Source organism: Talpa occidentalis, unplaced genomic scaffold, assembly GCF_014898055.3.
Source record: "Talpa occidentalis isolate TD23 unplaced genomic scaffold, MPIMG_talOcc4v2.1 talOcc4.4, whole genome shotgun sequence".
Taxonomy (NCBI): Eukaryota; Metazoa; Chordata; class Mammalia; order Eulipotyphla; family Talpidae; genus Talpa; species Talpa occidentalis.
The window spans coordinates 102,826,650-102,850,989 of NW_023604295.1; the positions used below are offsets into that span (position 1 = coordinate 102,826,650).

Consider the following 24,340-nt stretch of genomic DNA (forward strand, 5'->3'; position numbering starts at 1 on the left):
TCAACCGCTGCGCCACCAGGGGAGGCCCTCCAGTAAGGTGATTCTTTAGTCACACATTTTATTTTGTAAAATTGGAAACTTGTGGACAGTGAATGTATTCACTCTAATTCACAATTTAGCTCTGACTGAGAAAACCTTTGTTATTTCATTTACTACTGTGCTGTTCAGTTATAACACCACTGTCGCTGTGCAGCTGATGGATTTGCAAACGACTAAGTAACATGGGCCTGAATCAGAAAGGACAGTAAAAAGTAGTAAGATCATAAGGTGCACACAAATGTCTATAAAAGTGATAAATACTTCATGAAATATCTGTACTTGGGAATATAGAAATCTTGTACCTTGCCTTTTTGTTAGAGATCTAATTGGCTTTAAAAATTGATTCATACACCTGATAGCATCCCACCTAGATGCTGCAAGGGATTACACAAAATGGAGAGTATTTATAAACAGAAAGAGGATAGGATAAGATTATTAGCAAAAAAATATATTATTTCAGATAAAACCATGTCCCTTGAAGGTAGACAGTGGGGTCTTATCATTGCCGATCTGGAAATGGACTTGACTTTGTCCAGTTCCATGTGAGTATGGTTGCAGGTTCCACAGACATGCATAACAGAACATGGGTCAGACTTCTGCTCCCTGTATTAAACTATGGCAGAGTTTTCCCACCGTGGCATTAGTGACATTTTGGGCCAGATAATCCTTTGTTGTTGGGTGCTGTCTACCAATTAGAGACCAGCAGCACCCCTCCCCTGCCCGACACCATTTGATAGTCACAATATTTCCAGACACTACCAAATGGGCAGGGGACATATCCCACTGTTGAGAACATCTAATCAGCACCTTAGTGCTTGTTTTTCGCTATGACAGCCAAACATGGAGACAGTGTCCTGGAGGGACCTGGGTGCTCCCTCAAACAATAATCTTCACATGTTTGCTAAAGAAGGCACCCTGCTGAATGCAGGACTAATGGTCTGGGGACACAAGAATCTCACTTAGTTCCTAACAAATACTGGATGGTGTCACTAATAAGTGGAATATAGAGAAATTAAACTAAGAACCAGAGAAAGACAACTTAAAAGCTACCCCTTGAAAACTATGAAGTAAAGCATCCAAAGAGGGGCAGGGATGGGATAAGGATAGGAACAAAGAGGGGGAGAAGGATTCCCTGCCATGGACCATGGTGGTGGACTAGGGGTGATTTGGTGGTGGGTACCCTATGGTGATGGTACCTGATGGAGAGAATCCTAATGTTACACAATTCAAATAATTAAAAGTTATTTTAAATTAATAAATGAAACAAATAATTACTTAGGGAAAAAGAGAATCTCACCTTAGTTCCTAAAAAGGAATTTTGTCAGGACTGAGGTTTATTTGTATATTCAAACCAGGGTTAAAGGACTCACCTGAGAGCCCCAGTGTAGCCATAGTATCTCTCATTGCTGTTGGGAAGACACTCCCTTCCGGGAGCAGTTGCAGAGCCGATACACAGATCACAGAGAGTGGAGTTTCGCCTGTACCCAGGGGCGCAGCCTTGACTGAAGAATTCATCTGTGCAGAAGGAGAAGAGGAAGTCAGCTCTTCCTGAGCACTAGCAGTGACCTTCATCTAACTCTTAACAGGTGTGTAGGGGCCAGGATAGGCAGCCCATGTTCATTCTGTGACCTGTTGCCAACTCCGAACCTACCAGATGTAGGATTTAAAAGGAAATGTAATTGAGGCTCGGCATAGAAGTTAGTGATCATTACAGTTTAGGTGGAAGGGATTCCATGGGTGCCCTGAAAGTGTCATCCCTTATGGAAAGAGAGAAGAAAGGAAAATGACATGAAAACTTACACAAAAGGGATAAAACTAGAGGTCTTACTCCCTGAGCTTGTGCCACCTTTTCTCAAATAGTTCCTTCCTCTGCTGTTTATCAGAAGAGGCTTTAGAAGTCCAATGTCAAGAAGGGGCTTGGGGGCCTCCCCTCGTGGCACAGTGGTTGAGCGCTGGGCTGCAAAGCTGCCCGCAGCCTCTGCAGTGCCGGTTTGATCCCCGGCCACTAGTGAGGGTCACACATGGCGCCCACACCTCTCCTGCCACGCCCGCTGCTCCCCTCAGCAGTGTATTTCGTCTGTCTGCCTGTTCTGCTCCCTGCTCTGGCTCTGGTGAATTCTCTCACTCTCCCGTGCTTCTGACTGTACCCAGTACTCGTATAGATAAATAAATTTTAAAAAAAGGGCTTGGGGAGGGGGGATCTCCCTTGTGGCACAGCGAGTTAAGTTTCAGCACTATGAAGCTATCAGCAGCACGAGTTTGATCCCCAAGTTGCTTACTCACACTCCTGTTTTACCCACTGCTATTTCAGTCAGTTTCCTGTTCTGCTTCCCATTCTATCTTTGGTAAATCCTCTTACCCCACCCCACCCCCTCACCCCTGCATCTCTGGCCTATACCCCAGCTCTTATATGCATTAATAAATAAAATATATCTTTAAAAAAAGGGGGGGCTGGGGGTATTTCACAGCTCAGCTGCTCTCTAGGTTGGTAAAACTGCCAGGAGGCTCAGGAGAGCAATGGTGGTGCCTTTGCTGGTGGCAGCAAAGCTTCTGAATGTCACTCCAGCCACATTTTTCTTTCTGTCAGGTTGGTGTCTTAGAACACTACTGTGCAGAAACCGTCTCATCTCCAAGTCCCCACACATAGGACTTGTCTGGCTCATAACTATCTTGAGAGGCCTCTCCTTTTAAAATAAATATATTTGCAGGTGGCAAGCTCAGGAAGTTAATGTAAATAAAAACCATTAGAAAACATTTGTCCATGGTGCACTTTTTTTGGGAAGGCAGAACTAAGCTCATACCTGAAGAAATTCAGAGATCACAGAGACTAAACTGATTTCCAGGTCTCATGCTTAGAGAGGTAGATAGAAAGAAAGAAGGAGTTGGGTTTCTAATGACCAATAGAACACTTCTTTCTGGCCTGGCTATGACCACAACACCCTCCCAGGAGCACTCACCAAATTCACACTTGTTGATTTTACTATAGAGAAGGCCCATAGGTATGTTCCAGCCAGCGGTTCTATCAACTCCCGTGTGGCAGGACTTCTTGCCTTGCAGAGAGTTCCAGGTGGTGCTAGTATCACTTGCCTTAACCACGGCCACAGCAAGATACCCTATAAGAAAGGAAGGACTGAAACCTTTGGGCCTTCCAGAGTGTCTGTCTGCAATCAGAGCCTGTCTGCAATCTCCCTTTGGAAGCAAAATTATCCTGAATCATTCCTTCTGTTTTGGAAAGGGTCTTCCCAGTAACTGAGGTGAGGTACATGTCACTTTGTCAGACTAATCTGAACTTAGAAAAAAAAAATAGTAAGGGTCTCCCTGGTGACACAGGAGTTAAAGTCTCAGTTCTAATAAGCTATCGCCAGACACTGCAGCATGAGCTCAATGGCACAGCAGACCTCCCCTGTCTCGTCCACTGCTCCCCTCAGCAGTGTATTTCAGTAGATCTGCCTGTTCTGCTCCCCACTCTGTCTCTGGTGAATCCTCTCACCCCCTGTGCCTCTGGCCTACACCCCAGTTCTTATATGCATAAATAAATAAAAATAAATATTTAAAAAAATAGTAAGAATACATTATCATCTGAACAATGACTGATGGATAATAGCTGCATACGGCTACTAAAGTTATAAACCAGCAACTCCCCCTATACTGTGGAATATCAGAGGGATGGACACTTAGGTGTTCATGTAACACCAACATTTTATACATTAACAATTATTAGGACAGAGTAGTAAATGACCAATATACTACAGAGAATATCTGACTAGGTATTTTCTGATAAGGATATTCAGTTTTGTACCAAAATAACTATAAAAGTAGAAACCGTCAAAACCAGCTCAACTGCCATCTTTAGCAGCAAACACATGCAAGTCCTTAAAATTGGGAATGGGACATCAACCTATGATTTCAATTTTCCAATTTAATTAATTAAGTAAACTATTTACAACAGAAAAGAGAAGCTGTATTATAGATGGAGTAAGGACAGTTCTTTTCACATTTTCCTACCGAAAATATGTGGGAAATGATCTTAAGAGTGATAGGGAAAGGCTGGGATCTTATCATTAGGGAAAGTCACAAGGACAAAATCATATACCAATGGCTGGAAAATGAACTGGAGAGACCTAAGCCGAGGGGCTTTGGGGGCACAGTGCTCACCTTGGTGTAAGATCTTCTAAATTGCTTGAACCCCCATCTCTCCAGATTCACCAACTCTCAGAGTCCTTGGGGAGAACCTGGTTGGCCTGGGTTCCTGGATTCAGTTCTGGCGGGAAGACTGGCGAATTTCATACTCCTAGACACCTGCCTGTGTGGCCTCTCTCCTCAGCCTTGCCAGGCACAAATAAGCAAGACTGCTTGGCTGGTGCTAGCTCTCATCTAAAGCTGCACAGGCCTTGTGTAATGGGAGGCAGCTCAGTGTGCTGGGGACAGCATAATTTGCTTACTGGCTATAGCAGCCTAGACAATTTACAAACTGGTCCTCATATGCATCCTTACAGGACAAGATCTACCTCATTGGACCAGGTGAAAATTTATGCGTGCAGGTCATGGTCAGTATGAAAGAGTCACCACCATTTTGAACTATTATCCTTCTGTGATTCTTTTGCATTCTAAAAAATTGGTCTCTTCTATTGCCATACCTACTTCTGGTTTGAATTTAAACTTATAAACTTACCTTACTCTTTCCCAAAAGCAGTGAGAATTTATCTTAATCTCATGAAGTTACCAATCCCAACTCACCTTTTTCTGGTGTGTTTGTACACTGAGCTCCTTGAGTTTCTGGAGAAGTGAAAATAAAGTCATCAATCGCTCATTGATAGTGATTGGAAATCATGCCTTTCTTATGTTGCAGCACAGAGTAAAACTAGTACTTACCTATCAGTCAAATTACCAAAAAGTCTAGGCCATCTGGATAATGCAAGTTCACTTTAGCTCACTGCCCTCTAGAATTTACCTACAGGTTGTGAATTTCAAGTTTTCTGTCCTGTGACCACAGTGATTGTCCTGTGACCACAGTGTTCCTTGCCAAATATACTTGGATCCCAGCACCAGGGCAAGAGAAGTGTGAGTTTTGGAAACAAGAAAGCCCTTTTAGGAATCCCAGCTGACAACTATCTTCTGCAGTGGGGTCGTTTTTACCTGGAACTTCACAGGGCAAAGCCCTGATGGGAAGCCCTGTGAGAGGTCCCATCCTTCAAGATGACTGCGGGGATTAGATAAGAAGGAGCCTGAAGCCTGGGAAGTAGGAGATTCTTAGTAAGCAAGAGCTTTACAGAGACTCCAGTTTGAATCAGGCTGTGATTTTCCTATCTCCTCTCTCCATGGCCCTGAGGAAATAAAGCCCAGAGAGGCGCTTCCTCCACTTACTGTAGTTCTCTGCCAGGACAGGCACAAGGCCACACATGCCCGCTATGTAGATGTAGCCTCCATCCAAGCTCATGGCATCAGCTTCTCCTTTCTGCAAAGACACCGCACATCACAACAGATGAAAAGAGGCCACCTCCCGTCCCACTTCCCCCTTCAGTTATTTTCTTGAAGCAGCCTTCCAGCAGGTCATGCAGGTGCTGGGAGACAGCAAGTACTAGTTCTGGACCTGCAAAGGATTAGTAAGGCACACCCAGCACACAAAATAAAATGTGCTGTCATTTTCATCCCAACTATGATGAACTATCAAGTAACTCTGGGTGCTTGCTTAGTTTCTTCAGGAGCAAAAACTCACATTCACTCCTCCTGTCCCCTCATAGGACACACTGTCTCAAAGAAGAGTTGTCACTTCTAAGACAGATGAGTGCAGTCAGGGTCTCGAGGCTGTGTCTGTGACAGAGTGCCTGATGGGGATGCCACCCCCAAAACTTGGTCATATCTGCTGAGTGCTATTTCAGTGCTTGATGCAGATATGATATTTAGTGCACAAATGTGACCTAATTCTCAGATTTAAGAAGCCCTGAATGAGGGAGATGCTTAAACTCAACAAGACTGTCAAACTTTCCAGTGGGGTTGGCCATATACTTTCTAGCAGTACACGCTAAAGGAATAATCAGTTATGTGGGCAATTATTTGGGGAAAATGTGTAAGTGGGCAAAAACATGTAAGTATGACTCAGAGTAGCAAAAAGGTAGAAACAGACTAAATGATGTTATGACAAATGGGAAAATAAATTGCATCATATCCACAGTATGGAACAGATTACAACTGTAAAATGTCATGTGACAACATGGGTGGGACTGGAGGTGACTTGTGCTAAGCAAAAGAAGTCAGGAAGTAAAAGACAATTATCAGATGGTCGCTCTCTTATGTGGGATATATGTAACGAGAGCATATGAACTAATAACTCTCAAACTGTATAAAAAATACAGTGGCAGGCCTCTCTGGTGGCACAAGGGGTTAAGATGCAACCTACGAAGCTATCCACAGCCACTGCAGCATGAGTTCGATCCCCGGCCAGGGAGCTATCCACCCGGCGCAGCAGACCTCTCCTGACTTGCCTGCTGCTCCCCTCAGCAGTGTATTTCAGTCACTCTGCCTGTTCTGTTCCCCACTCTGTCTCTGGTGGATCCTCTCACCCTCCACACCTCTGGCCTGTACCCCAGTTCTCGTATGCATAAATAAATCAATCTTAAAAAAAATTACAGTGGCTACCATCAGGGAAGGGCAGAGGGGGCATTCGGAGAGGGGAAGGAAGAGGACATCGGATGGACCTGACAGCTGGAAGGGCCCTAGAACTTTGGTGGTGTGTAAAGTGAGACTTAGACACGTGGAGGTGAAGACGTACCCCCGAAATTAACATAATTTGGTAAATCAATACATTTTTTTAAAATATGCCAAAAGAAAAAAGAACAGCATGAACACTGCCTCCACCCCAAAAAATCATGTTTTCTAAAAATAATCTGTGACATGGGAAAAACTTACTAGATACCAGGCGAAATAAGAATAATGAGCTATATGAGCATATCATATCTATATTATGATCCAATGAATAAGATTTTTCTCTCTGGGATTACAAGTACTCCTTATCTTCTTCTTTATGTCATATAGGATTTTTAAATTTCCCAAAGTAAACAAGAAATGACCAACAGAGCCAATCAACTTGACCATCACACTTGCCATGGCTCACTGAGGCCACAGGAGCCTGCCTCATGGGCCAGCGGACACTGCTCAGATTGCCCTCATGTGCCTAACACAGAATCAGAGCCCAAAGTAACCCCTCAGATCTGCAAGGTGCAAGTTCCTCTGATGCTGGGGTCCCCTAGTGAGGGCAAGGTTCTTGGGAATTGGCGTTTCCATTTTATTACCAGGAACACTCATCCAGCCTGAGGGACAGGCAAGCAGCAGTAGCTGGGATGCTGCGCTATGGAGGCAGGAATAACTCACCGAGATCTTGGCAATGCAGTCTTCGGGGGACTCTGATGATTCGCACTCTATTTTCCCTCCACTATTGACACTCCATTCATCACACTTGGCCCTCTCGTGGTGGCCAATTGCACACCACTTCACCTTCTTGCATTCGTCTTTTGTGGCATCAGGGCCTAGGGCATAAGAAAGAGAGAGACCCACAGTTCACATGAGATGCCAGGCATCGCCCGCTGATTACCAATGCCACCAACTCTCTTCACACAAATGCTGGGATTTACCAGCAACACACCAAGAGATTCTACTCTGGGAATTAACCTCTTAGAAGGCAGAGGCAAAATTAATCTCTTGCTTGAGTTCTTATTGCTTAGATTTAGTTTAAAATAATTGCTTCAGCGAAGCCAACTTTTCTTCCCCACCCCTTGACATTATCACTTCAAGCTATTGGGGTGTTTTTTTTTTTCCCTATTTTTTTTTGAAATAGCTTTTAACTACCTGAGCTATTCTCATTATTCATTGTTTATTTTCTGTTCTCTGCAGGAAAACAAAAACTTGGCCATAGAATAGGGTGTGCTTGTCTGTTCTCCAGGGCACACTCAGTGTTCAGGGAACACGAACTAAGGTTAATGGTCAGCGCAGTAAATCCCTTGAACTGTCAGACTCAGTTCCAGGTCACTTTCTCAAGGAAGCCATACCTCAACTCCAGGACCTGATTTTCTTTGTTTTCCTAAGATCAGGATTTTGTTCTGATTTATTTTCTTCTGAGCATGTGTCACTTTTTACTGATCGTTCAATAGAGTGACTATTCATTGAACATTTTCCTTCTCCACTGGTGAGAAAGTTGCATGACAACAGAATCTAATCTATGTCCATCTCACTATTGTACAGCCAGCAGCTAGAATAGTTTATGACTGCATTGTCAGTAAGTGTCTGTTGAGTGAATGAGGGACCCAATAACAGGAGCAAGATGGAGCTGTCTAGAGTTCCAACTCCACTATGCCACATGTTGACCCTAGTCCTGGCTGCAGATATGCAAGTTTATAACAATCCTATTCTATTCTGTTCTATTCCATTCTATTTGACTTACTTTGTGCCAGGTTAATAGCTTCACAAAGAGCAACTCTGATTTATATAATGCTAGTATTGATCCAAGTCATTTTAAACATGAATTTCCTTTAAGCCCTTTGGTAATACCCAGAGCCATCTCATGATGATTAGTGCCATTTAGCATCAGTCTAACACTGGGCACCACAGGCAGGCACATAAAGGAGCATCAGGGCTGGTGCTGAGCATCTAGAAAGACTTTAAGTACTGAGTCCCCACCCTTACCAGTCTGCAAGCTCCTCCGGTCACACCATGCTTCCTGAGTACACTTACGTGTTTCTTCCCTGAGGTTCCGAAGAGCAGTGACATACTCATATCCCAGGAACAACCAGGTATCCATCTTAGAGGGAATCCTTAAAAATCCCTGAGCAGAGTCCTTAAATAGAAGGTCCTTTCCATGACTGGATCCAAAGACCTGGAATGTTTTAGCTGTTCCTTTGCCATAATGTTCCTGTGCATAATCAAACACAATAGTGAATGGCTACAGTGGCAAGGAAGGCTGCAAAATAGGGTTGAAGAAAAACAAAAACCCAAAAGGGGCCTCCCTGGTGGTGCAAAGGATTGCAGTACTATGAAGCTATCAGCAGTCACTGCAGCATGAGTTCGATCGCTGGCCAGGGAGCTAACCCACATGGCGCAGCAGACCTCTCCTGACTCACCAGCTGCTCCCCTCAGCAGTGTATTTCAGTCAATCCACCTGTTCTGCTCCCCACTCTGACTCTGGTGAATCCTTTCACACCCTGCACCTCTGACCTATACCCCAGTTCTTGTATGCATAAATAAATAAATCTTTTTTAAAAAACAGAAAACAAAAGTATAAGAACAGCAAAAACAAAATTTAGAGTAGGAAACTTTCATGATGCCAGGAGAAGTCAGTCAGGCCTGCTCCAGCATACCAAGTGCCTTGTCCACTCACAGCCCGCCAAGGGCCAGGCCACACCCTGTTTCCTGGAAAGTGTTTCTGTGCCTGTCTTTCTGGCTGGCTTGCTTGATAGCTCACTGAATACAAGAAATGCATCTGCCTCAGGGGCTGCCACTGTGACTGCCACTTCAACTTTTGATGGCAAGAAACTCTGGACAGCAGGAAGTTGGCAGCCTGGCTTTCCATTGCTCCAGGAAAATAATGCCACTGTGTGCGTAGCTCCCTTGCAGTCAGGCTGAGGGACATCAGCAGAAGTCATGTCCTTCTGGAGAGGTCATGGAAGGCCTCATGGGGGAAAAGCCTTGGCCTTGAAGGCCTAGTTGAGATTAAAAGAAACAGACTAGAGCAATAATTCACTGGTCTGAGTGTAAGGGGCTCACAGGTGATAATACAGGACAAGGCTCTACATGACTCAATTAAGAATCTCTGCTGGGCATGTTTTGACAAGTGGATGGCAGGTGGCATGGTTCCCACTATGGCGGTCTATAGTGCAAGAAGGGACTGCAGGAAAAGCAGGGACCCCTGGATATCAGGCCTGATTGCCCTCTCCTGGCATGTTGAACACAGGAAGGGAGCAGGGCGCGTGGGGATACCTGGGCATAGTTGAGAAGTTCCCAAATCGAGTCCTCCTTGCCACCCACACTCCGGGCCACAACAGCATGGGAGGGGACCTGGGCCAGGTAGCAGTCCTTGTAGTCTTCCACGGACTTCCGGGTGTTGTCCCTGCAGAGCAGCTCATACTGGTCCCTGTCAGCCTTGTCTTTCAGGTGGTTTGGGGGAGGAAAGTCCAAAGGACCCAACTTCAGAGAGTTGTCAGCTTTGGTCTCCCCTTCCCTTCCCTTTGAATTCCATTGAATCAAAATATGTAAGCTGAGAAGTCTAGAGCAATGATCGAGGGCCAGGGCACATGAGGAAACTGACTTGCTCCAGATCCCACAACCTGTTACAGGCAAAAAAGCTTCTGCTGCCCATACAGGGGTGACTGCCCCACACCCCAAAGAGATCTCATCTCAACAGGTAGACTGTAGGCCAAGGGTGGCCAAACCTGCCCCCAGTCTTTTGCTTTGGCAGCAATGACCAGGGGGCAGAATCCTGTGCTCAGGAGGAGGTTGAATAACGGAAAGAGGCCCAGGAGTCCAGGTAGAAACCTATGCAATGGTAAAGGAGGAACATACTAGGCTCATGTCTGACCATTGAGCATGAAAAAGGGATCAGGAAAAAAAAAGACAGGACTCACTAGACAGAATGTATTCTCAAATTCTATCACTTACCAAGTACCGTTGAGTGCTTGACAAAGGCCACATCCCCAGCACCATCAGCCAGACACCTGTGGAAAAGAAACACATTAGGAGGGTTCCTGCAGGGCAGACCCTTCTTTACCTTGAAGTTCTGATCAAACTGTATAGTCCAGGGACAAAATCTGGGAGATGATTTAGAGCATACACACAGCTGAAATACCTGTGCTAATGGGGTGCTAATATCTAGAGTACCACTGTGATAGGGGTATGGGGGGTGAGCTCACAGAAGCTGGAGGGCCTTCATCATGTGCCCCAATGCAGCAAAAAAACATTAAAGATATTTTAACATGGAGAAGAGTTTTCAGACTTTTAAATGGAGGATGAAGGTATAGTGTCTCCTGAGGAAGGAAATGTGCCCTTGGCTGGTTATAAAACCAACCAAGGGAAAAAAGGGACCAGGAAATTAGCCACATGAGCTGTCTGCTCAGGAATAGCAAGGGAGGCAGGAGAGCACTGTGCATTGAGCAAGTGAGTGCCGGTCACTAAAGAACGCCCAATACTAGGGGCTCACCTGTGTCTTCAGGCTCTGCCCAGTCCAGAGTGAGAACACTCTGGCCAGGTTTGAAGGCTCTGGGGACACAAATAGGTTCCCAGGAGAGGGGCTTCCTTGTCCATGTAAGTTGAAGGGAATATGCACTGGCCTGACCTTGGGAGTCCCAGATGGATCACTGAGTCGCTGTGAGGGGTTTAGGCTTCCCGGACAACCCTTTGCAGGCTGGGTCTGTTGTAGGCCAGGGAGGGTTCCCCACCAGGACACTGAGCACTTTGGAGGCCCAGAGGACACAGACTAACTCACTTGAAGGCGCCTGAGTAGCCGAAGTATGGTTCGTGGTTAGAGCAGGCGCACTTTTCGGACCCAGTCCCTGAACACAGTTGACACAGTTGGGGGAATTGCTTCATATCCGCACAGGGCACACAGCTGCCCCCGAAGAAACTGGCCGCTGCTGCTCAACAGATATGGAAAACAGGGCATCAAAAAACCTGGTCACAGGCAATGACAGACCCCCGCCCAGGCTCACTGGGGAACAGAGTGACCCAATAAGACCAGCACACCCAGACCTGGTTCACCCTCATGCATGCTCATTCATCAAGATCAAGGGTTTCCAAAACAGACTGCATTAACTCCTGTCCTCTCATTTCCTCCCCAAGGACTACCCTGTGCCTACCACCCACCAGTGCCCATCTCAGGTTGCTACCTGCCTTGTCAGACTGCAACAGTGCAGAGACAGGTCCCTTCTGAGAGCCTGACCAGAAAATGGGACACCCACTTGGAGAGGTGCAGTGCAAGCTCCTGGCCAGCAGATGCCACCAGAGAGAAACCTCCAGCAGAATGAAACACTATGGCCAAAGAATCCCTGGGAAGCGTACAGTAGACCCAGTAACCTTGGCCCTGACTGAAAGTCCTTTTGTCAGGCCAGACGCTCTTTCCCCCATTCTTCAGGACAGCCTCTGATGGGGTGTTGGGAACTCAGAGAAGAAAAGGTTCAGCTGACACCCCCAAGCACTGTAGATCTGCCAGTTTAAAGCTGATTTACCTCTCACCTCCACACATATTTGTCATCACATATTTGTCTAATCATGACAGAGTGACCCCGGTGTGGCCTGTGTGGGCATCAGAAGAGATGCCTACTCCAGAGCACCCACCCTCCTGCCAGCTCACCTTTCAGAAGAGATTCCTGTGGCTGAGGCAACTGCCAATAAAGGAGGCCCATGGGGATGTTCCACCCTGCGGACCTGCCAAGGCCTGTGTGGCAGGTCTTCTTGCCTTTGAGTTCATTCAGCTTGAAGTCGGTGCCCTTCTTCACCACGGCCACAGAGAAATAGTGGGTTTGTGGATCTACAGAGAAACGGTGTGAATGAAAGACCCTCCACCTGGGCTACAAGGTAGGAAAGGAGAGCTCAGAGGCCACACTCAACGAGGGTTACGTCATAAGGAAGGAGTGATAAGGAAAACCTTCCTAGGCTTGCAGCGGGGAGAAAGGGCTATAGGGAGAACATTTGTAACAACCATCCAGGCGAGCACAGGTACAAAATGCCCCAAATGTTTTTTCCAACCCTACCCTGCAGGGTGTCTACCAACATCTACCAACTCAAACCCAGCAGGAAACTGGAGTTGCAGTAACAGAGCCCACATTCTTGACCCCCTTCCTCCCTGGGAAAAGCTGCCCCCCCAGCATGTTCCCTGACTATTTCCAGGAATAGTCAGGCTGCTCTTAGCAGAGATGTAAGGCTGTGGGACTATGAGTGTGGGCTCTAGCAGGGCCTCTCACCTACGTGTGGCATGGATGGTTCTTGGAGGACTCCTCCACACAACTCTAAACCCTAGTGGTTCAGATCAGGCTGCACACAGTCTGCTCTGTTTCTCTAGGACCACATTTCCTGCCTCAGGAGGTCAGTATCAAGACCACCAGTTCTTATCCATCCCAAAGCACCCAGAGGCCTGTGGCTGCCAATAGGGCCCCTCATTCCCCAATACTTCCCCATGATGAATGCTCATCAGTATCTAATCTCCATGACCCGCCTGAACAAGACAAGACTGAGTATCTACAGAACAAAGTCTAGACCCCCTCCTGGGCCCCGAGGGAGCACTTACTCTCTTTTGATCCATAGTACTCTGCCACTACAGGCTTGAGGTTGTAGGGGGCCAGGCCTGCCTCAAACACCAAACCTGCATCCAAAGTCACCGCATCTGCTTCTTCTGCCTGAAAGGAAAGAGACCAGACCCAAGTGAAGCCTCACTTCTAAGGAACGCCCACCTAAATATAGGTATGTAGGGGTGACTGGTGGGGTTTTGGATCTGATGCCACAAGAACCCCTTAACTTGACCAGACCACACATAACACTGAAGGCTTCAGTTGACTCCACCATATTCTTATCCCTCCTGCATAGCAGAGGGAGTGTTTTATTTATCTCTTTTCCCTGGTGAGAAGTCTACTTCTTGGCTCAGAATGCTATTGTGAGTTTTCGGGATCAACCTGAATTACAGAAGCTTTACCTGTAGGCCTCCCTGGAAAAAGCTGCCCACACCAGACTGGGTACAAAGTACACACACAGGTTCTAAAGGGGTTGTAGTCAGGGACTCAGGTCCCCCTACCTGCCATGTTCTTCACATATTTACATTTCCAGAGCATGGAAGTGCTTTCATGTGGTGACCTTTTTATCTTGGACCATCTGCTGAGGTCTTTCTCAGGTTCCTCTGTGGAGCCCTCTTTGTCGGGGAGAAGAGCCTTGATCACTTCTTCTTCACTCTGATTCTATACTCAGTACTAGGCCTTCCTGCACTGGGCCCAGATAACTGCAGGGGATTTATTCAGTGACTGACCTTTCTGTGGGCTTAGCTCCTTACTTATACTCTGAGTTAAATATAAAGCACTAATTGTGACTTCATATGGCTCATCCCTCATTTAATCCAACTCCTGAGGCATATTACAACTCACTATTATCTAACTCACATTTAAAAATAGAGGCACAGAAAATTTAAGTCATTTCTTCAAGGCATATAACCCATTCATGAAGTTGGGATTTGAATTCAGGCAGTGTGGATTTATTTAATCCATTACTCTGTTATTTACTCATGAAATTTTTTTGTTTGGTTGGTTCAGTTTCTGCTTCTTCTACTTGTCATCTTTAAACTAAGTTCACTTGAAATGTGATAGATATCTTTCCACTAGGCCTAGAATTTATTTTCTCTTAAAGTGAGAAACACCATCTTGATAAAAAATTTTATTGCATTTTCTTGCTTCAAATATCTTTAATCAAAATGACCTCTTAAGAAGTCCTTGCTAGTGCCTCCCCTGGTGGTGCAGGTGGTTGAGCACCGGGCTGTGAAATTGTCCACAGCCTCTGCAGCCCGGTTTGATCCCGGCCGGCGGGCAAGGGTCCCACATGGCACGGCAGACCTCTCCTGTCTCGCCCGCTGCTCCCCTCAGCAGTGTATTTTATCAGTCTGCCTGTTCTGCTCCCCACTCTGTCTCTGGTGAATCCTCTCACCCTCCCGCACATCTGGCCTGTACCCCGGTTCTTGTATAAATAAATAAATAAATCTTAAAAAAAAAGCCCTTGCTAGTATTACAAATAGTTCTTACTGATTAAATTACAAGGCAGATGCTATAGCTCAGTAATCTGAGTCATGTTATAGGTAAATAATAAGACAACAGTATTTCTAAATAAAATAAAATAATAATGTAAGCCACACTAAATATTTGTTGAACTGAAATTTTTATTTTAATAATTGCAGTTATTTATGTTGTTATTTTATCATAATAAAATAAATATCATAAAATTTACCACTTAACCATTTTAAAGTGTGTACCTCAGTGCCATTAATGCATTCATATTGGAGAAGGACCCTTTTATTCCACAGCTATACACTGATATGATAATTTTGCTGACTGTATCATTCCAGTTTGACATTTTCACACTGTTGAAACATATCATTCCACTGTCTAACAGTATAGTTATCAAAAACTCTGGTGTTGCATTTTCTTTGTGGCTTTCTTGATATCACAAAAGGTAGGTTAAACCTCTGGAGACTTCCCCCATGCATGCCACACACACACCATAAAATAAAAATAAATAAGCAAACAAAGAGGAGCTTTAGCCAAAGCAGTGAGTCTTGGGAGATTAGTAACCAAGGAATGAAGGCCTAACTTCTGGGGTCTGTTAGGACAAAAGGGATTATGAGGGGAAAATGAAGCCGCAGGGAGGGGGAGGCTTAAAGTCAAGCCAGACTTCCCACATACAGATAACCAAAGCCAGAAGAAGGTGCTCACACTGGGTGAGCATCCACAGGAACAACAGATTTGGGCTCTCGAGGATTATGGAGTTTGGAACTGTTGTGAGATGCAGTGGAGAATTGCTGTGTATGAGGTATTTAGCTTTGTGTACATGGTGAATGAAGGCTACAATCACAGAGGTAACTCTAGAAAAGGAAGTTACCAGGAATAAAAAGAAAACAATTTTAAACTGGTGTTTTTCAAAACAAAATATATGACTGTTGAAATTAAAAAAGTGAATGAATATGGAAGAATTTTTCCTGGATACTACCAGAAAGAAATGCGTAAATGGAACCTATGAAAGAGGCATGAAGATAAAGAGAGAAAATTAAAAAAGGTCTAAGGTGTCACCTTGTAGTCCTAGAAATATATATATATTTTTTAATAGAGAGATGAAAAGGACCTCCCTGGTGACATAAGGGATTAAGTCTCAGCAGCCATTGCAGCACGAATTCGATCCCTAGCCAGGAAGCTAACCCACAGCAACAGGCCTCTCCTCTCTCCCACTGCTCTCTCAGCAGTAGATTTCAGTACATCTGCCTGTTCTGCTCCCCACTCTGTCTCTGGTGAATCCTCTCACACACACACCCCCATCCCCCAGACCTCTGGCCTATACCCCAGCTCTTGTATGCACAAATAAATAAATCTTTTTTAAAAATTATAAAAAGGGTCTCCTTGGTGTCACAAGGGTTGAGATGCAACTTATGAGGCTATCCACAGCCACTGCAGCACGAGTTCGATTCCTGGCCGGCCAAGAAGCTACCCACATGGCACAGCAGACCTCTCCTGTCTTGCCCTGCTGCTCCCCTCAGTAGTAGTGTACTTTGATCAAGCTGCCTGTTCTGTTCCCTACTCTGTCTCTGGTGAATCCTCTCAATCCCCGCGCCTCTGGCCTGTACCCCAGCTCTTGTATGCATAAATGAATATATCTTTAAAAATATTATAATAAAAAATAGGGAGATGAAGTAAAGGCAGTATTTAAAGAGAAAATGGCTGCAAATTTTCCAGACTGATGAAAAACCTGATTCCACAGATCCAACCTCAGCTGCCTATTTCCACAAACATCAATATTATATTGAAGCTACACAACGTCAGAGACCAGGGAAATGAAGTCTCAGAGATGATTAAGGAATGACAATGCAACACCAGAGTTTTTGATGACTATACTGTTAGACAGTGGAATGATATGTTTCAACAGTGTGAAAATGTCAAACTGGAATGATACAGTCAGCAAAATTAGCATTCAGGAGTAAGGGGAAGATGAAAGCATTTACAGAGAAAACAAGCACTCAACTGAGGAAGTTTAACACAAAGAGATTGGCTCCAAAGAATCACCAAAGAAATAATTCAAGGAGAAAACATCCCAGAAGGATGTTTTGAAATATGATAAGGAATGATGAATAAATTAAAGGCAAAAATATAGGTAACTTCAGATAGTCTTCTACCTTTTTGTCTGTCTATCTGTTTCTCTCTCTCTCCCTCCATCTCACTCTTCCTTTTTGAATTTTTGGATGTGCGTACATACACGCACCACCATACAGACACACACGTATGTATATTTATTTAATTCTACATGGTGTCTACAAATATAAGAAGTATCTATTTGTTAACAAAAATAAACAAAAATTATTAAAGAGTGATATCTAAACAGGGAAGAGGTAAATCTGAACTACTGGATTCCAGAGTCTGTTTATTGATTAGGAAGGGACTTGCCAATATTTTACTGAAATGCTTTGATAATCTAAAAGCATAGAGTAAAAAATGTAAGGAAAATCATGATAAATATAAATATTTCAATTCATTATCAGGAGGGGGGGGAGTGAAGTACAAGGAAAACAATGCAAATAAACACTCACACAAACTCATTTTTTTTTAACTCAGAAAAGGAAAAATCAGAAACAGGCAAAGCAGTACTAAGAGAAATCAAAAGTAATATGAGAAAAGTAAATCCAAATGTATCAGTAATTACAATATCCATAGTCTAAATTTACCACATGAAATAAATGAGATTGTCGGATTGCATTAATAATATCTGACAATAAACAGTTTTCAAAAACCACACCTAAAGCATAAGAACATAGAAAGTTGAAAGTTGAAGGAATGGAAAAAGATATAGGAGGAGAATGCTAACCAAGAGAAGATTGATATATCATGTTCTATCAGAAAAATAGAGTTTATTCAAAAAGCACTGCCAGAAAGAGATTATTTCATAATGATAAAATATCAATTCTATCAAGAACGCTACAGATTACACTCTCATATTGGCTGGAGTGAAAATCATATTTGCATAACAATTAAATACTTATGGCATTGTCTTAAAATCAAATACATACCCCACAGCACAGCAAATGTGCTTCTATATACATATTTAAGAAAAGAGAAATGATTATTACTTTTGCCCCAGGAGGTGTGTATAATAATATTCCTCAATCCCTGATGAGAATAACAAGTGACTGCAAACAATCCAAATTGCCTAATGACCAGAAAAGAAAAAATAAATTGTGGTATACAAATATAATGAAGCATTGTAGAGCCGCGAAAAGGAAAGAACAACAATTATATTCAGCAACAACAGATACATTCAACAGCGTAATTCCTTCTACCATCCTACTGAGGAGGGAAAAGTCAGCCTGGGAAGACAACACATGGTATTGTCATGTTTATACAATTTTTTAAGAAACAAAACCATGCAGTCACTTACACATACCTACATAAGTTTCAAAACTGAAAGAAAGGGCCAGAAAATCTTAGGATTGACTCTGTTCTGGATGGTTAAACACATGGGTAGTTTTACATAGAGTCAGCAAGTTATACCACACCCCAAGTGCTGTCTTTCCCATAGCATCCATTGCTGCCCCACAGTAGCCCAAGAAGTAAATGGCAATAACCAAATTTTGCAAGCTAGTTGTGGTTGGTATTATTTTATATTATTAACATTACACTTATTTATTTATTTTTTTAATGATAGCATTTATTTTTTTTTAAAGATTTAGTTATTTATGCATATAAGAACTGGAGTACAGGCCAGAGGGGTGGGGAGTGAGAGGATTCACCAGACACAAAGTGGGGAACAGAACAGGCAGATTGACTGAAATACACTGCTGAGGGGAGTACCCGGCAAGACAGGAGAGGTCTGCTGTGCCGTGTGGGTGGCTCCCTGGCCTGCCTGGGGTTGAACTTGTGCTGTGATAGCTGCGGATAGCTTCATAGGTTGCATCTTAACCCCTTGTGCCACCAGGGAGGCCCTATTAACATTATATTCAAAAGAGAGGGGGGCCTCCCTGGTAGCGGAAGGGGTTAAGATGCAACCTATGAAGCCATTTGTAGCCACTGCAGCATGAGTTTGATCCCCGGCCAGGAAGCTACCCACACGGCACAGCAGACCTCTCCTGACTCACCCGCTGTTCCCCTAGGCAGTGTTTTTCAGTCAGTCTGCCTGTTCTGTTCCCCACTCTGTCTCTGGTGAATCCTCTCACCTCCCACATTTCTGGCCTGTAACCCAGTTCTTGTATGCATAAATAAATCACTCTTTATGAAAAATTATAAAAAAATAAAAGTTAAGAGAGGGATTATGGATCAAACCTAGGAGTAAGTCATGTATCCAGGATTATAATTAAACCATGATAGTAACTAAGGTCAGTTTCTCTCTGTCTTTCTCTGTCTCTCTCTCTCAGACACAAACACAAACACATGCACACAAACACACCAGCTGTTTGTACCGAATCACTGATTCCTTCAGTTAATCACGCGCCATCTGGCTGAATCTCTATCTCCTACCTCATCCCTCTTTCCAGTCCCTCTGTGAGGTCCTTTGTATACACTATTGTTCGTTGTTGTTCACTGCCTGGGGTATTCTACCCACGCTCTTGGGAGGCTCACCCATGCTTACCCCGGGGGGGTCTCAGCTTTATTGCCTCTCTCCCAGGGAAACTGCCCAACACTAGGGACAAAGCAAGTCACTGTTGAAGTCTGTTGAACACTACTCTTTCCCTTCATTGTATGTCTCACAACCTGAAATGACATGTCTAGTTGTTTTCATCATTTTCTTCTCTTCTGACTTAACTGCAGTAAGTTCCTCAAGGCTCAGGACCACACAGGGTCTGACACACATTCAGGTGCAGGAACAACCTTCACAGCGTGATCGGGACCAGCCATCACCTGCAATCCTGACACAGTTCCTCTTCTCTGTGAGCAGCTCTTGTCTACTTCCCATGTCCCATAACCCGCAAACAGTGTTATGGGGCCATTTTGATAACAAATATTCTTGTTTTTTTTCTGAGTTCAGAGACTAAGTACCTCAAAATGGTCACCTCTCAGAGCACGTTGGATTTTGCTTATGTCTCATTGAAGATTACCACTCCTATTTCAGCTTCCAGAGTGATTTTATTAGCAGTGGGGGTGAGTGCCCCAAGCCTCAGCCTCCTATCTGTGCGTACAGAATTGTTCCCAAGTGACAGGAGGGCGCAAAGTATGTGCTTTCTCTCCCCTCCTTTAGGCAGCAGCAACTTACCGCAATGGCCTTGATGCACTCAAGGTAAGAGGTTTTCCTCTCACAGGAGATACTCGGGCCATCCGAAGGAAGGGCTTTTTTGAACTCCTGGCACTTACTGTCCTCATGAGATGAGATGGTGCACCATTTCACAGTTTTATCAGGGACAGCCAGACACAGTCCTAGGAGAGAGAGGCCAGAGGTCCCTGAGCCATTGGGAGAAGCCAGCACCCTCTAAGGGTCTTGAAAGCTATGTCCTGCGTCCTGTCCTTCTCCCACTCATGTCTGTGAACTCTGCAGGGCACAGGTCCCACTGCATTCTGAGGCTGGGCAGCCCAGTGACCTCCCACTTAGCTGCTGAACACCCTGCGCTGACCAGAAGGGTGCCAGCGTGACCATCAGCCCTCACTCGGAGACCATATCTCCTCCTCTTTGTTCACTGTGCCTTCTCTCCTCATCCCGGGGATGCCATGGTGTATAAGCCTCATTGGGGTGACAGATGATTTTTAACCACTTCAAGGCATTGGCTTGATACCACAAGCTAGGAAAGCTGACAGGATAGAAATCAATATTTTCAAGAAGTGAGGGTTCAGAGACTGATGCTGATTTAGCCCAGGTCACCCAGCCTGTGAGTGGCTGAGACTGGCTTTGAAACCAGGTCTCCAGTCTTTGGTCTCTGTCCAGGGAACAAAAGAAGATAACATTTTGTACTATTTTTCCTCTGCTTGGCTACTAGATAGAGGTAAATGATTGCTAAGATAACAAATTTGCCGTGTCATCCTGTGTTCCGGGAATAACTAGAAAGTCCACAATGGTTGGTTTCCCTCTTGTTTCCAGTGACTCCCTTCACCAACTTTCCCCTCCCTTTGGTTGCCATTAGGCGCAGCTAAACTATGTCTGTAGTCATAAAAATCCATATAGTTACAGATGTATCATCCCCATTACAGGAGCACTGGCACTGCCCCCTCAACCTCCTGTCATCTCCACTCTGTGATCAGCGCAAAGCTGGAGAGGAGGAGGGTGCCAGTTTTCCAGGATGGATCCAGAGACCAATCACCCTTATTCCACCTCTGCCATGGGAAATTACAGGAGGCATCAGGAGCTGGTGCAGACCCCCCGCCCCCCCAAACCACCCAACTAGACTCTGCTGGGAAACTTCTCTGCTGAGGTCCTGTGGGTAGAAATTTGTCCTAAATCATGCATTCACTTTACACAGAGCTATAAGATGTGTGTATCTGAGGTGGGGGCTGTGGGGGGTAAAAGCAACTACTGTGGGGTTGACTCTCAAGGGGAAACTTTTTTCATGAGTGACAAATAACTAAACATGGAAATCTTCAAAGGTGTAAAGGACAAAAAGGGTGCAAGAATCCCAGCAGGTTGTGAAAGCGAGAGAGGTGATCCAGTGAAGGACATCACAGCACGAATGTGTGCAATCAAGTCCACTCTGCTAGTACCTGGATCCTTGACTTCACCTGACTCTCGCAGGCTGAGACTATACCTACCCTTCTCACTGATGAGGACCCGAGCTCTGACTTCAAATTCCATGTTCTGAGCCGCTCAGAGGCCCTGCCTCACATGCAGGACTTCATCATTACCAAGGGCACCCATGGCATGTCAGACTGCGAAGGGGTCGGGTGAAATCCGGTGAGGCCATGAATGCCCCCCTAACCAGTTTGAACTGGACTGAGAAAGCCACCCCAAGGGGATTTGATAAACACGAAAGAAATGCTCTATTTTATTCTGTTGCACGACTACATGACTTACTGGACTAAGAAAGCAAAAAGGGAGAACGTGCAAAGGTGGCAGAGATACAAGCAGGAGCTGCAAATAAGAGCAAGGGCAGAGATGTCCCTGAGGCGCTGAAGCAGGTGCAGGGGTACGGGCGGGACCGGGGAAGCAAAGGCCATCCTGCTTCCAGTCCAAGCGCAGCGCGGATCCCAGGGTGGAGCGGGGTAGGTAAGGCGCGTCCGCGCTGGTAACTTGGCGCTGCCGTGCGCGCTCACTCACCCAGCACCGCGCAGGCCAGCAGGGCACGGATGGCGAGCCTCATCCTCCCGGGTCCGCTGCGTGCGCTCGCGAGCACGGACTGACCAGCTTCTGCGCCGCCCTCCTGCGCACAGCGCGCCTTTATCCCTGAGCCGGCCAACCCAGCGCAATCTTTGTCCTCCCGTGTTTGCGCAGCCGGCTTGCCCAATCTTCCCTCGGCCCTCCCCCTTCATTCCTCACCCCTGCTGATCACCTCATTTCCCGAGCTCGAGCTTCGGGACAGACCCGAGGATGGCATCGAGCCCAAAAGTGCTGATAGGAAGGGAATTAAAGAAAGATTACCCCCTTGCTAATGCGTGCCCCCTCTGTGCCAGGAACGGCTACCGCGAGCTGGGGGTGGGGTGGTGGGGAGCCGGGAGGCTCTGTTGCGGAATGCCTGGGCGCTAGAGCTGGTCCTGCGCAGTCTTGTGCGTTCCCTCCGCGGATGAAAGCGCTGAGCGGGCGAGGGAAGGGATGGCGCAGAGCCACATGAGGGCAGGAGAATGACGGGAAAAAACCTCCCTGGGAGAGGGTATCAGAGGAAAATAAAAATGACCTCAAGTCAAAGACAGTGCTCTCAACACCCTTCACTTGTTCCCGGGTGTCCTGGAAAACTCTCCTGAGCTCTTGAAGGCCCCAATCAGAAGCCACTCTCTTCCCGGGGCCCGCTGAGCTAAGGCTCCTGGACTGGAAACCTTCCTTCCCTCATGCAGTCTGCCAGATACCTTACCCTGGGGCAAGTCACGGAGGAGACATTTCTCTCCCACAAGAAAAGCTGCTCAGGAATGGGGGTGATCAAGACTGAAAATCACAAAGTAACAAATGTGCACAGACTGATCTCCCTGCCCTGGGCCATCCTTGGCTACCTCCAGCTAAGCTCCCTCCAGGTCTTTCTGATTCTTCTGATCAGGAAAAATAAGATCCTATATTATACTAATTTAACTTAAAAAAAAATGTATTGGGAGTGACATGACTTTCAAAATACGAACTTTTGGAAACTAATATATTGTGTATATTTCAACTATGAAAGAAATAGCAATTTATAAATGGATGAGACAAAGTTGAAACATTCATTTTTAAATGTCCTTCTTCATATGCTGCCTTCTGTAAATAAATAATACCTCCAGGCAAGATATGCTCTTGGTGAAAGGTCAAGGTTTCTGATGGAAGATGTAGTAAATCCACACCCTAGAGCCTCATCAAGGTGATTTTATGGCTCTCCAAAAACTTGCTTCTTATTCAATCTGATCAGATGATCATGGTTTTTTGGCTCTATACTAAATAATTTATACCAAGAAAATAATTTATCCCAATAAAGACATAATTGCTGACATTTTTGTTCTTGTTCACTTGTATTTGTGCCATCAGAATCATCTTCTAATTCTCTGCAGGAATTGATTTATGGCACTTGTGCAGCTTGTAAAGTTTAGTTGATTACATCACATCACCTAATCTGTACATGCATTTTAATGAACATATGTAAACCACAAAGGCAGAGCAAATGACAGATCAGAAAGTCACAACATCCAGCACCCCCTTCTCTACTCCACCGCCTTTAAAGTGTTCCCCTTTTCCCTCAGGATACCTCGCAGTTTCCACATGATCTGTGTCTACCTGCCCTATAGACCAGGAGGGAGACAGTGTGAATTAACATATTACGGAGTGACTGTTGTTAATCTGTTGTAATGAAAATAGACATCACTAGAAGTTAGGATATATTCTCCAACACCCCAGTAGATCATCTCATATGCAAGGGGTTGTCCACACCCCACTTTAGAAAACACTGTTTTATCCGGGTTTCTGTTTACAGTGGGGATGTAAGAAGAGCCTGCCATCCCATCACCTGCCTCCCAATGAGGAAGATTGGTTGCTGCGCCCCTGTCTTCCTGTTCCTGGCCCTCGTGGACCCTCCTGCTCAAATCATGGGAAACCCAAATCTTGTCAGGAGGGGCATATTCCTACAGCCCCCTGCAACAGGCATCGGGTGGGGTGGGGATGGGAGTTTGGCTTCATGAGCAGGACTTTGAAGTACAGAAATGAAGATGGAGAGGGAAAGTCAGGAGCTGGCTGGATGGCAGGGGCTCTGCCAGCCCAGTGCCCACAGCCACTGATGCCTTCTCTAGGCAAAGGCAGCCAGCTCACAGGGTCAGCCAGGAAGGAAGAAGGAGAATAGCTGAATGTTGATCAATCCACAAGCTCAGGAAAGCTCAGTGGGGGTCATGGAAGGCAGACAGACCTTCATTCTTCCCTCCTACCCTCCCTCTGGCACTCACAGTGACCCTTTCCTGAGGCAACTACTCCCTGCCAGGGACAGCCTACCCTAAGCCCGGAGGGACCACGG

General features: G+C 45.3%; 1 protein-coding gene across 1 annotated transcript in view; it reads right to left on the reverse strand.

Moving 5' to 3' along the window:
* LOC119257758 (serotransferrin-like) overlaps positions 1 to 22,438 on the reverse strand; it is a 48,274-nt gene extending 25,836 nt beyond the window's left edge. Inside the window, 13 exon segments of the mRNA XM_037525971.2 lie at positions 1,410 to 1,554; positions 2,997 to 3,152; positions 4,777 to 4,815; positions 5,404 to 5,494; positions 7,408 to 7,562; positions 8,764 to 8,941; positions 10,006 to 10,172; positions 10,684 to 10,739; positions 11,507 to 11,654; positions 12,371 to 12,547; positions 13,304 to 13,412; positions 19,996 to 20,156; positions 21,982 to 22,438. Coding sequence (XP_037381868.1) covers positions 1,410 to 1,554; positions 2,997 to 3,152; positions 4,777 to 4,815; positions 5,404 to 5,494; positions 7,408 to 7,562; positions 8,764 to 8,941; positions 10,006 to 10,172; positions 10,684 to 10,739; positions 11,507 to 11,654; positions 12,371 to 12,547; positions 13,304 to 13,412; positions 19,996 to 20,156; positions 21,982 to 22,024 — 1,625 coding nt within the window. The 5' untranslated portion in view covers positions 22,025 to 22,438.
* Between the last annotated feature and the right edge of the window lie 1,902 nt (positions 22,439 to 24,340).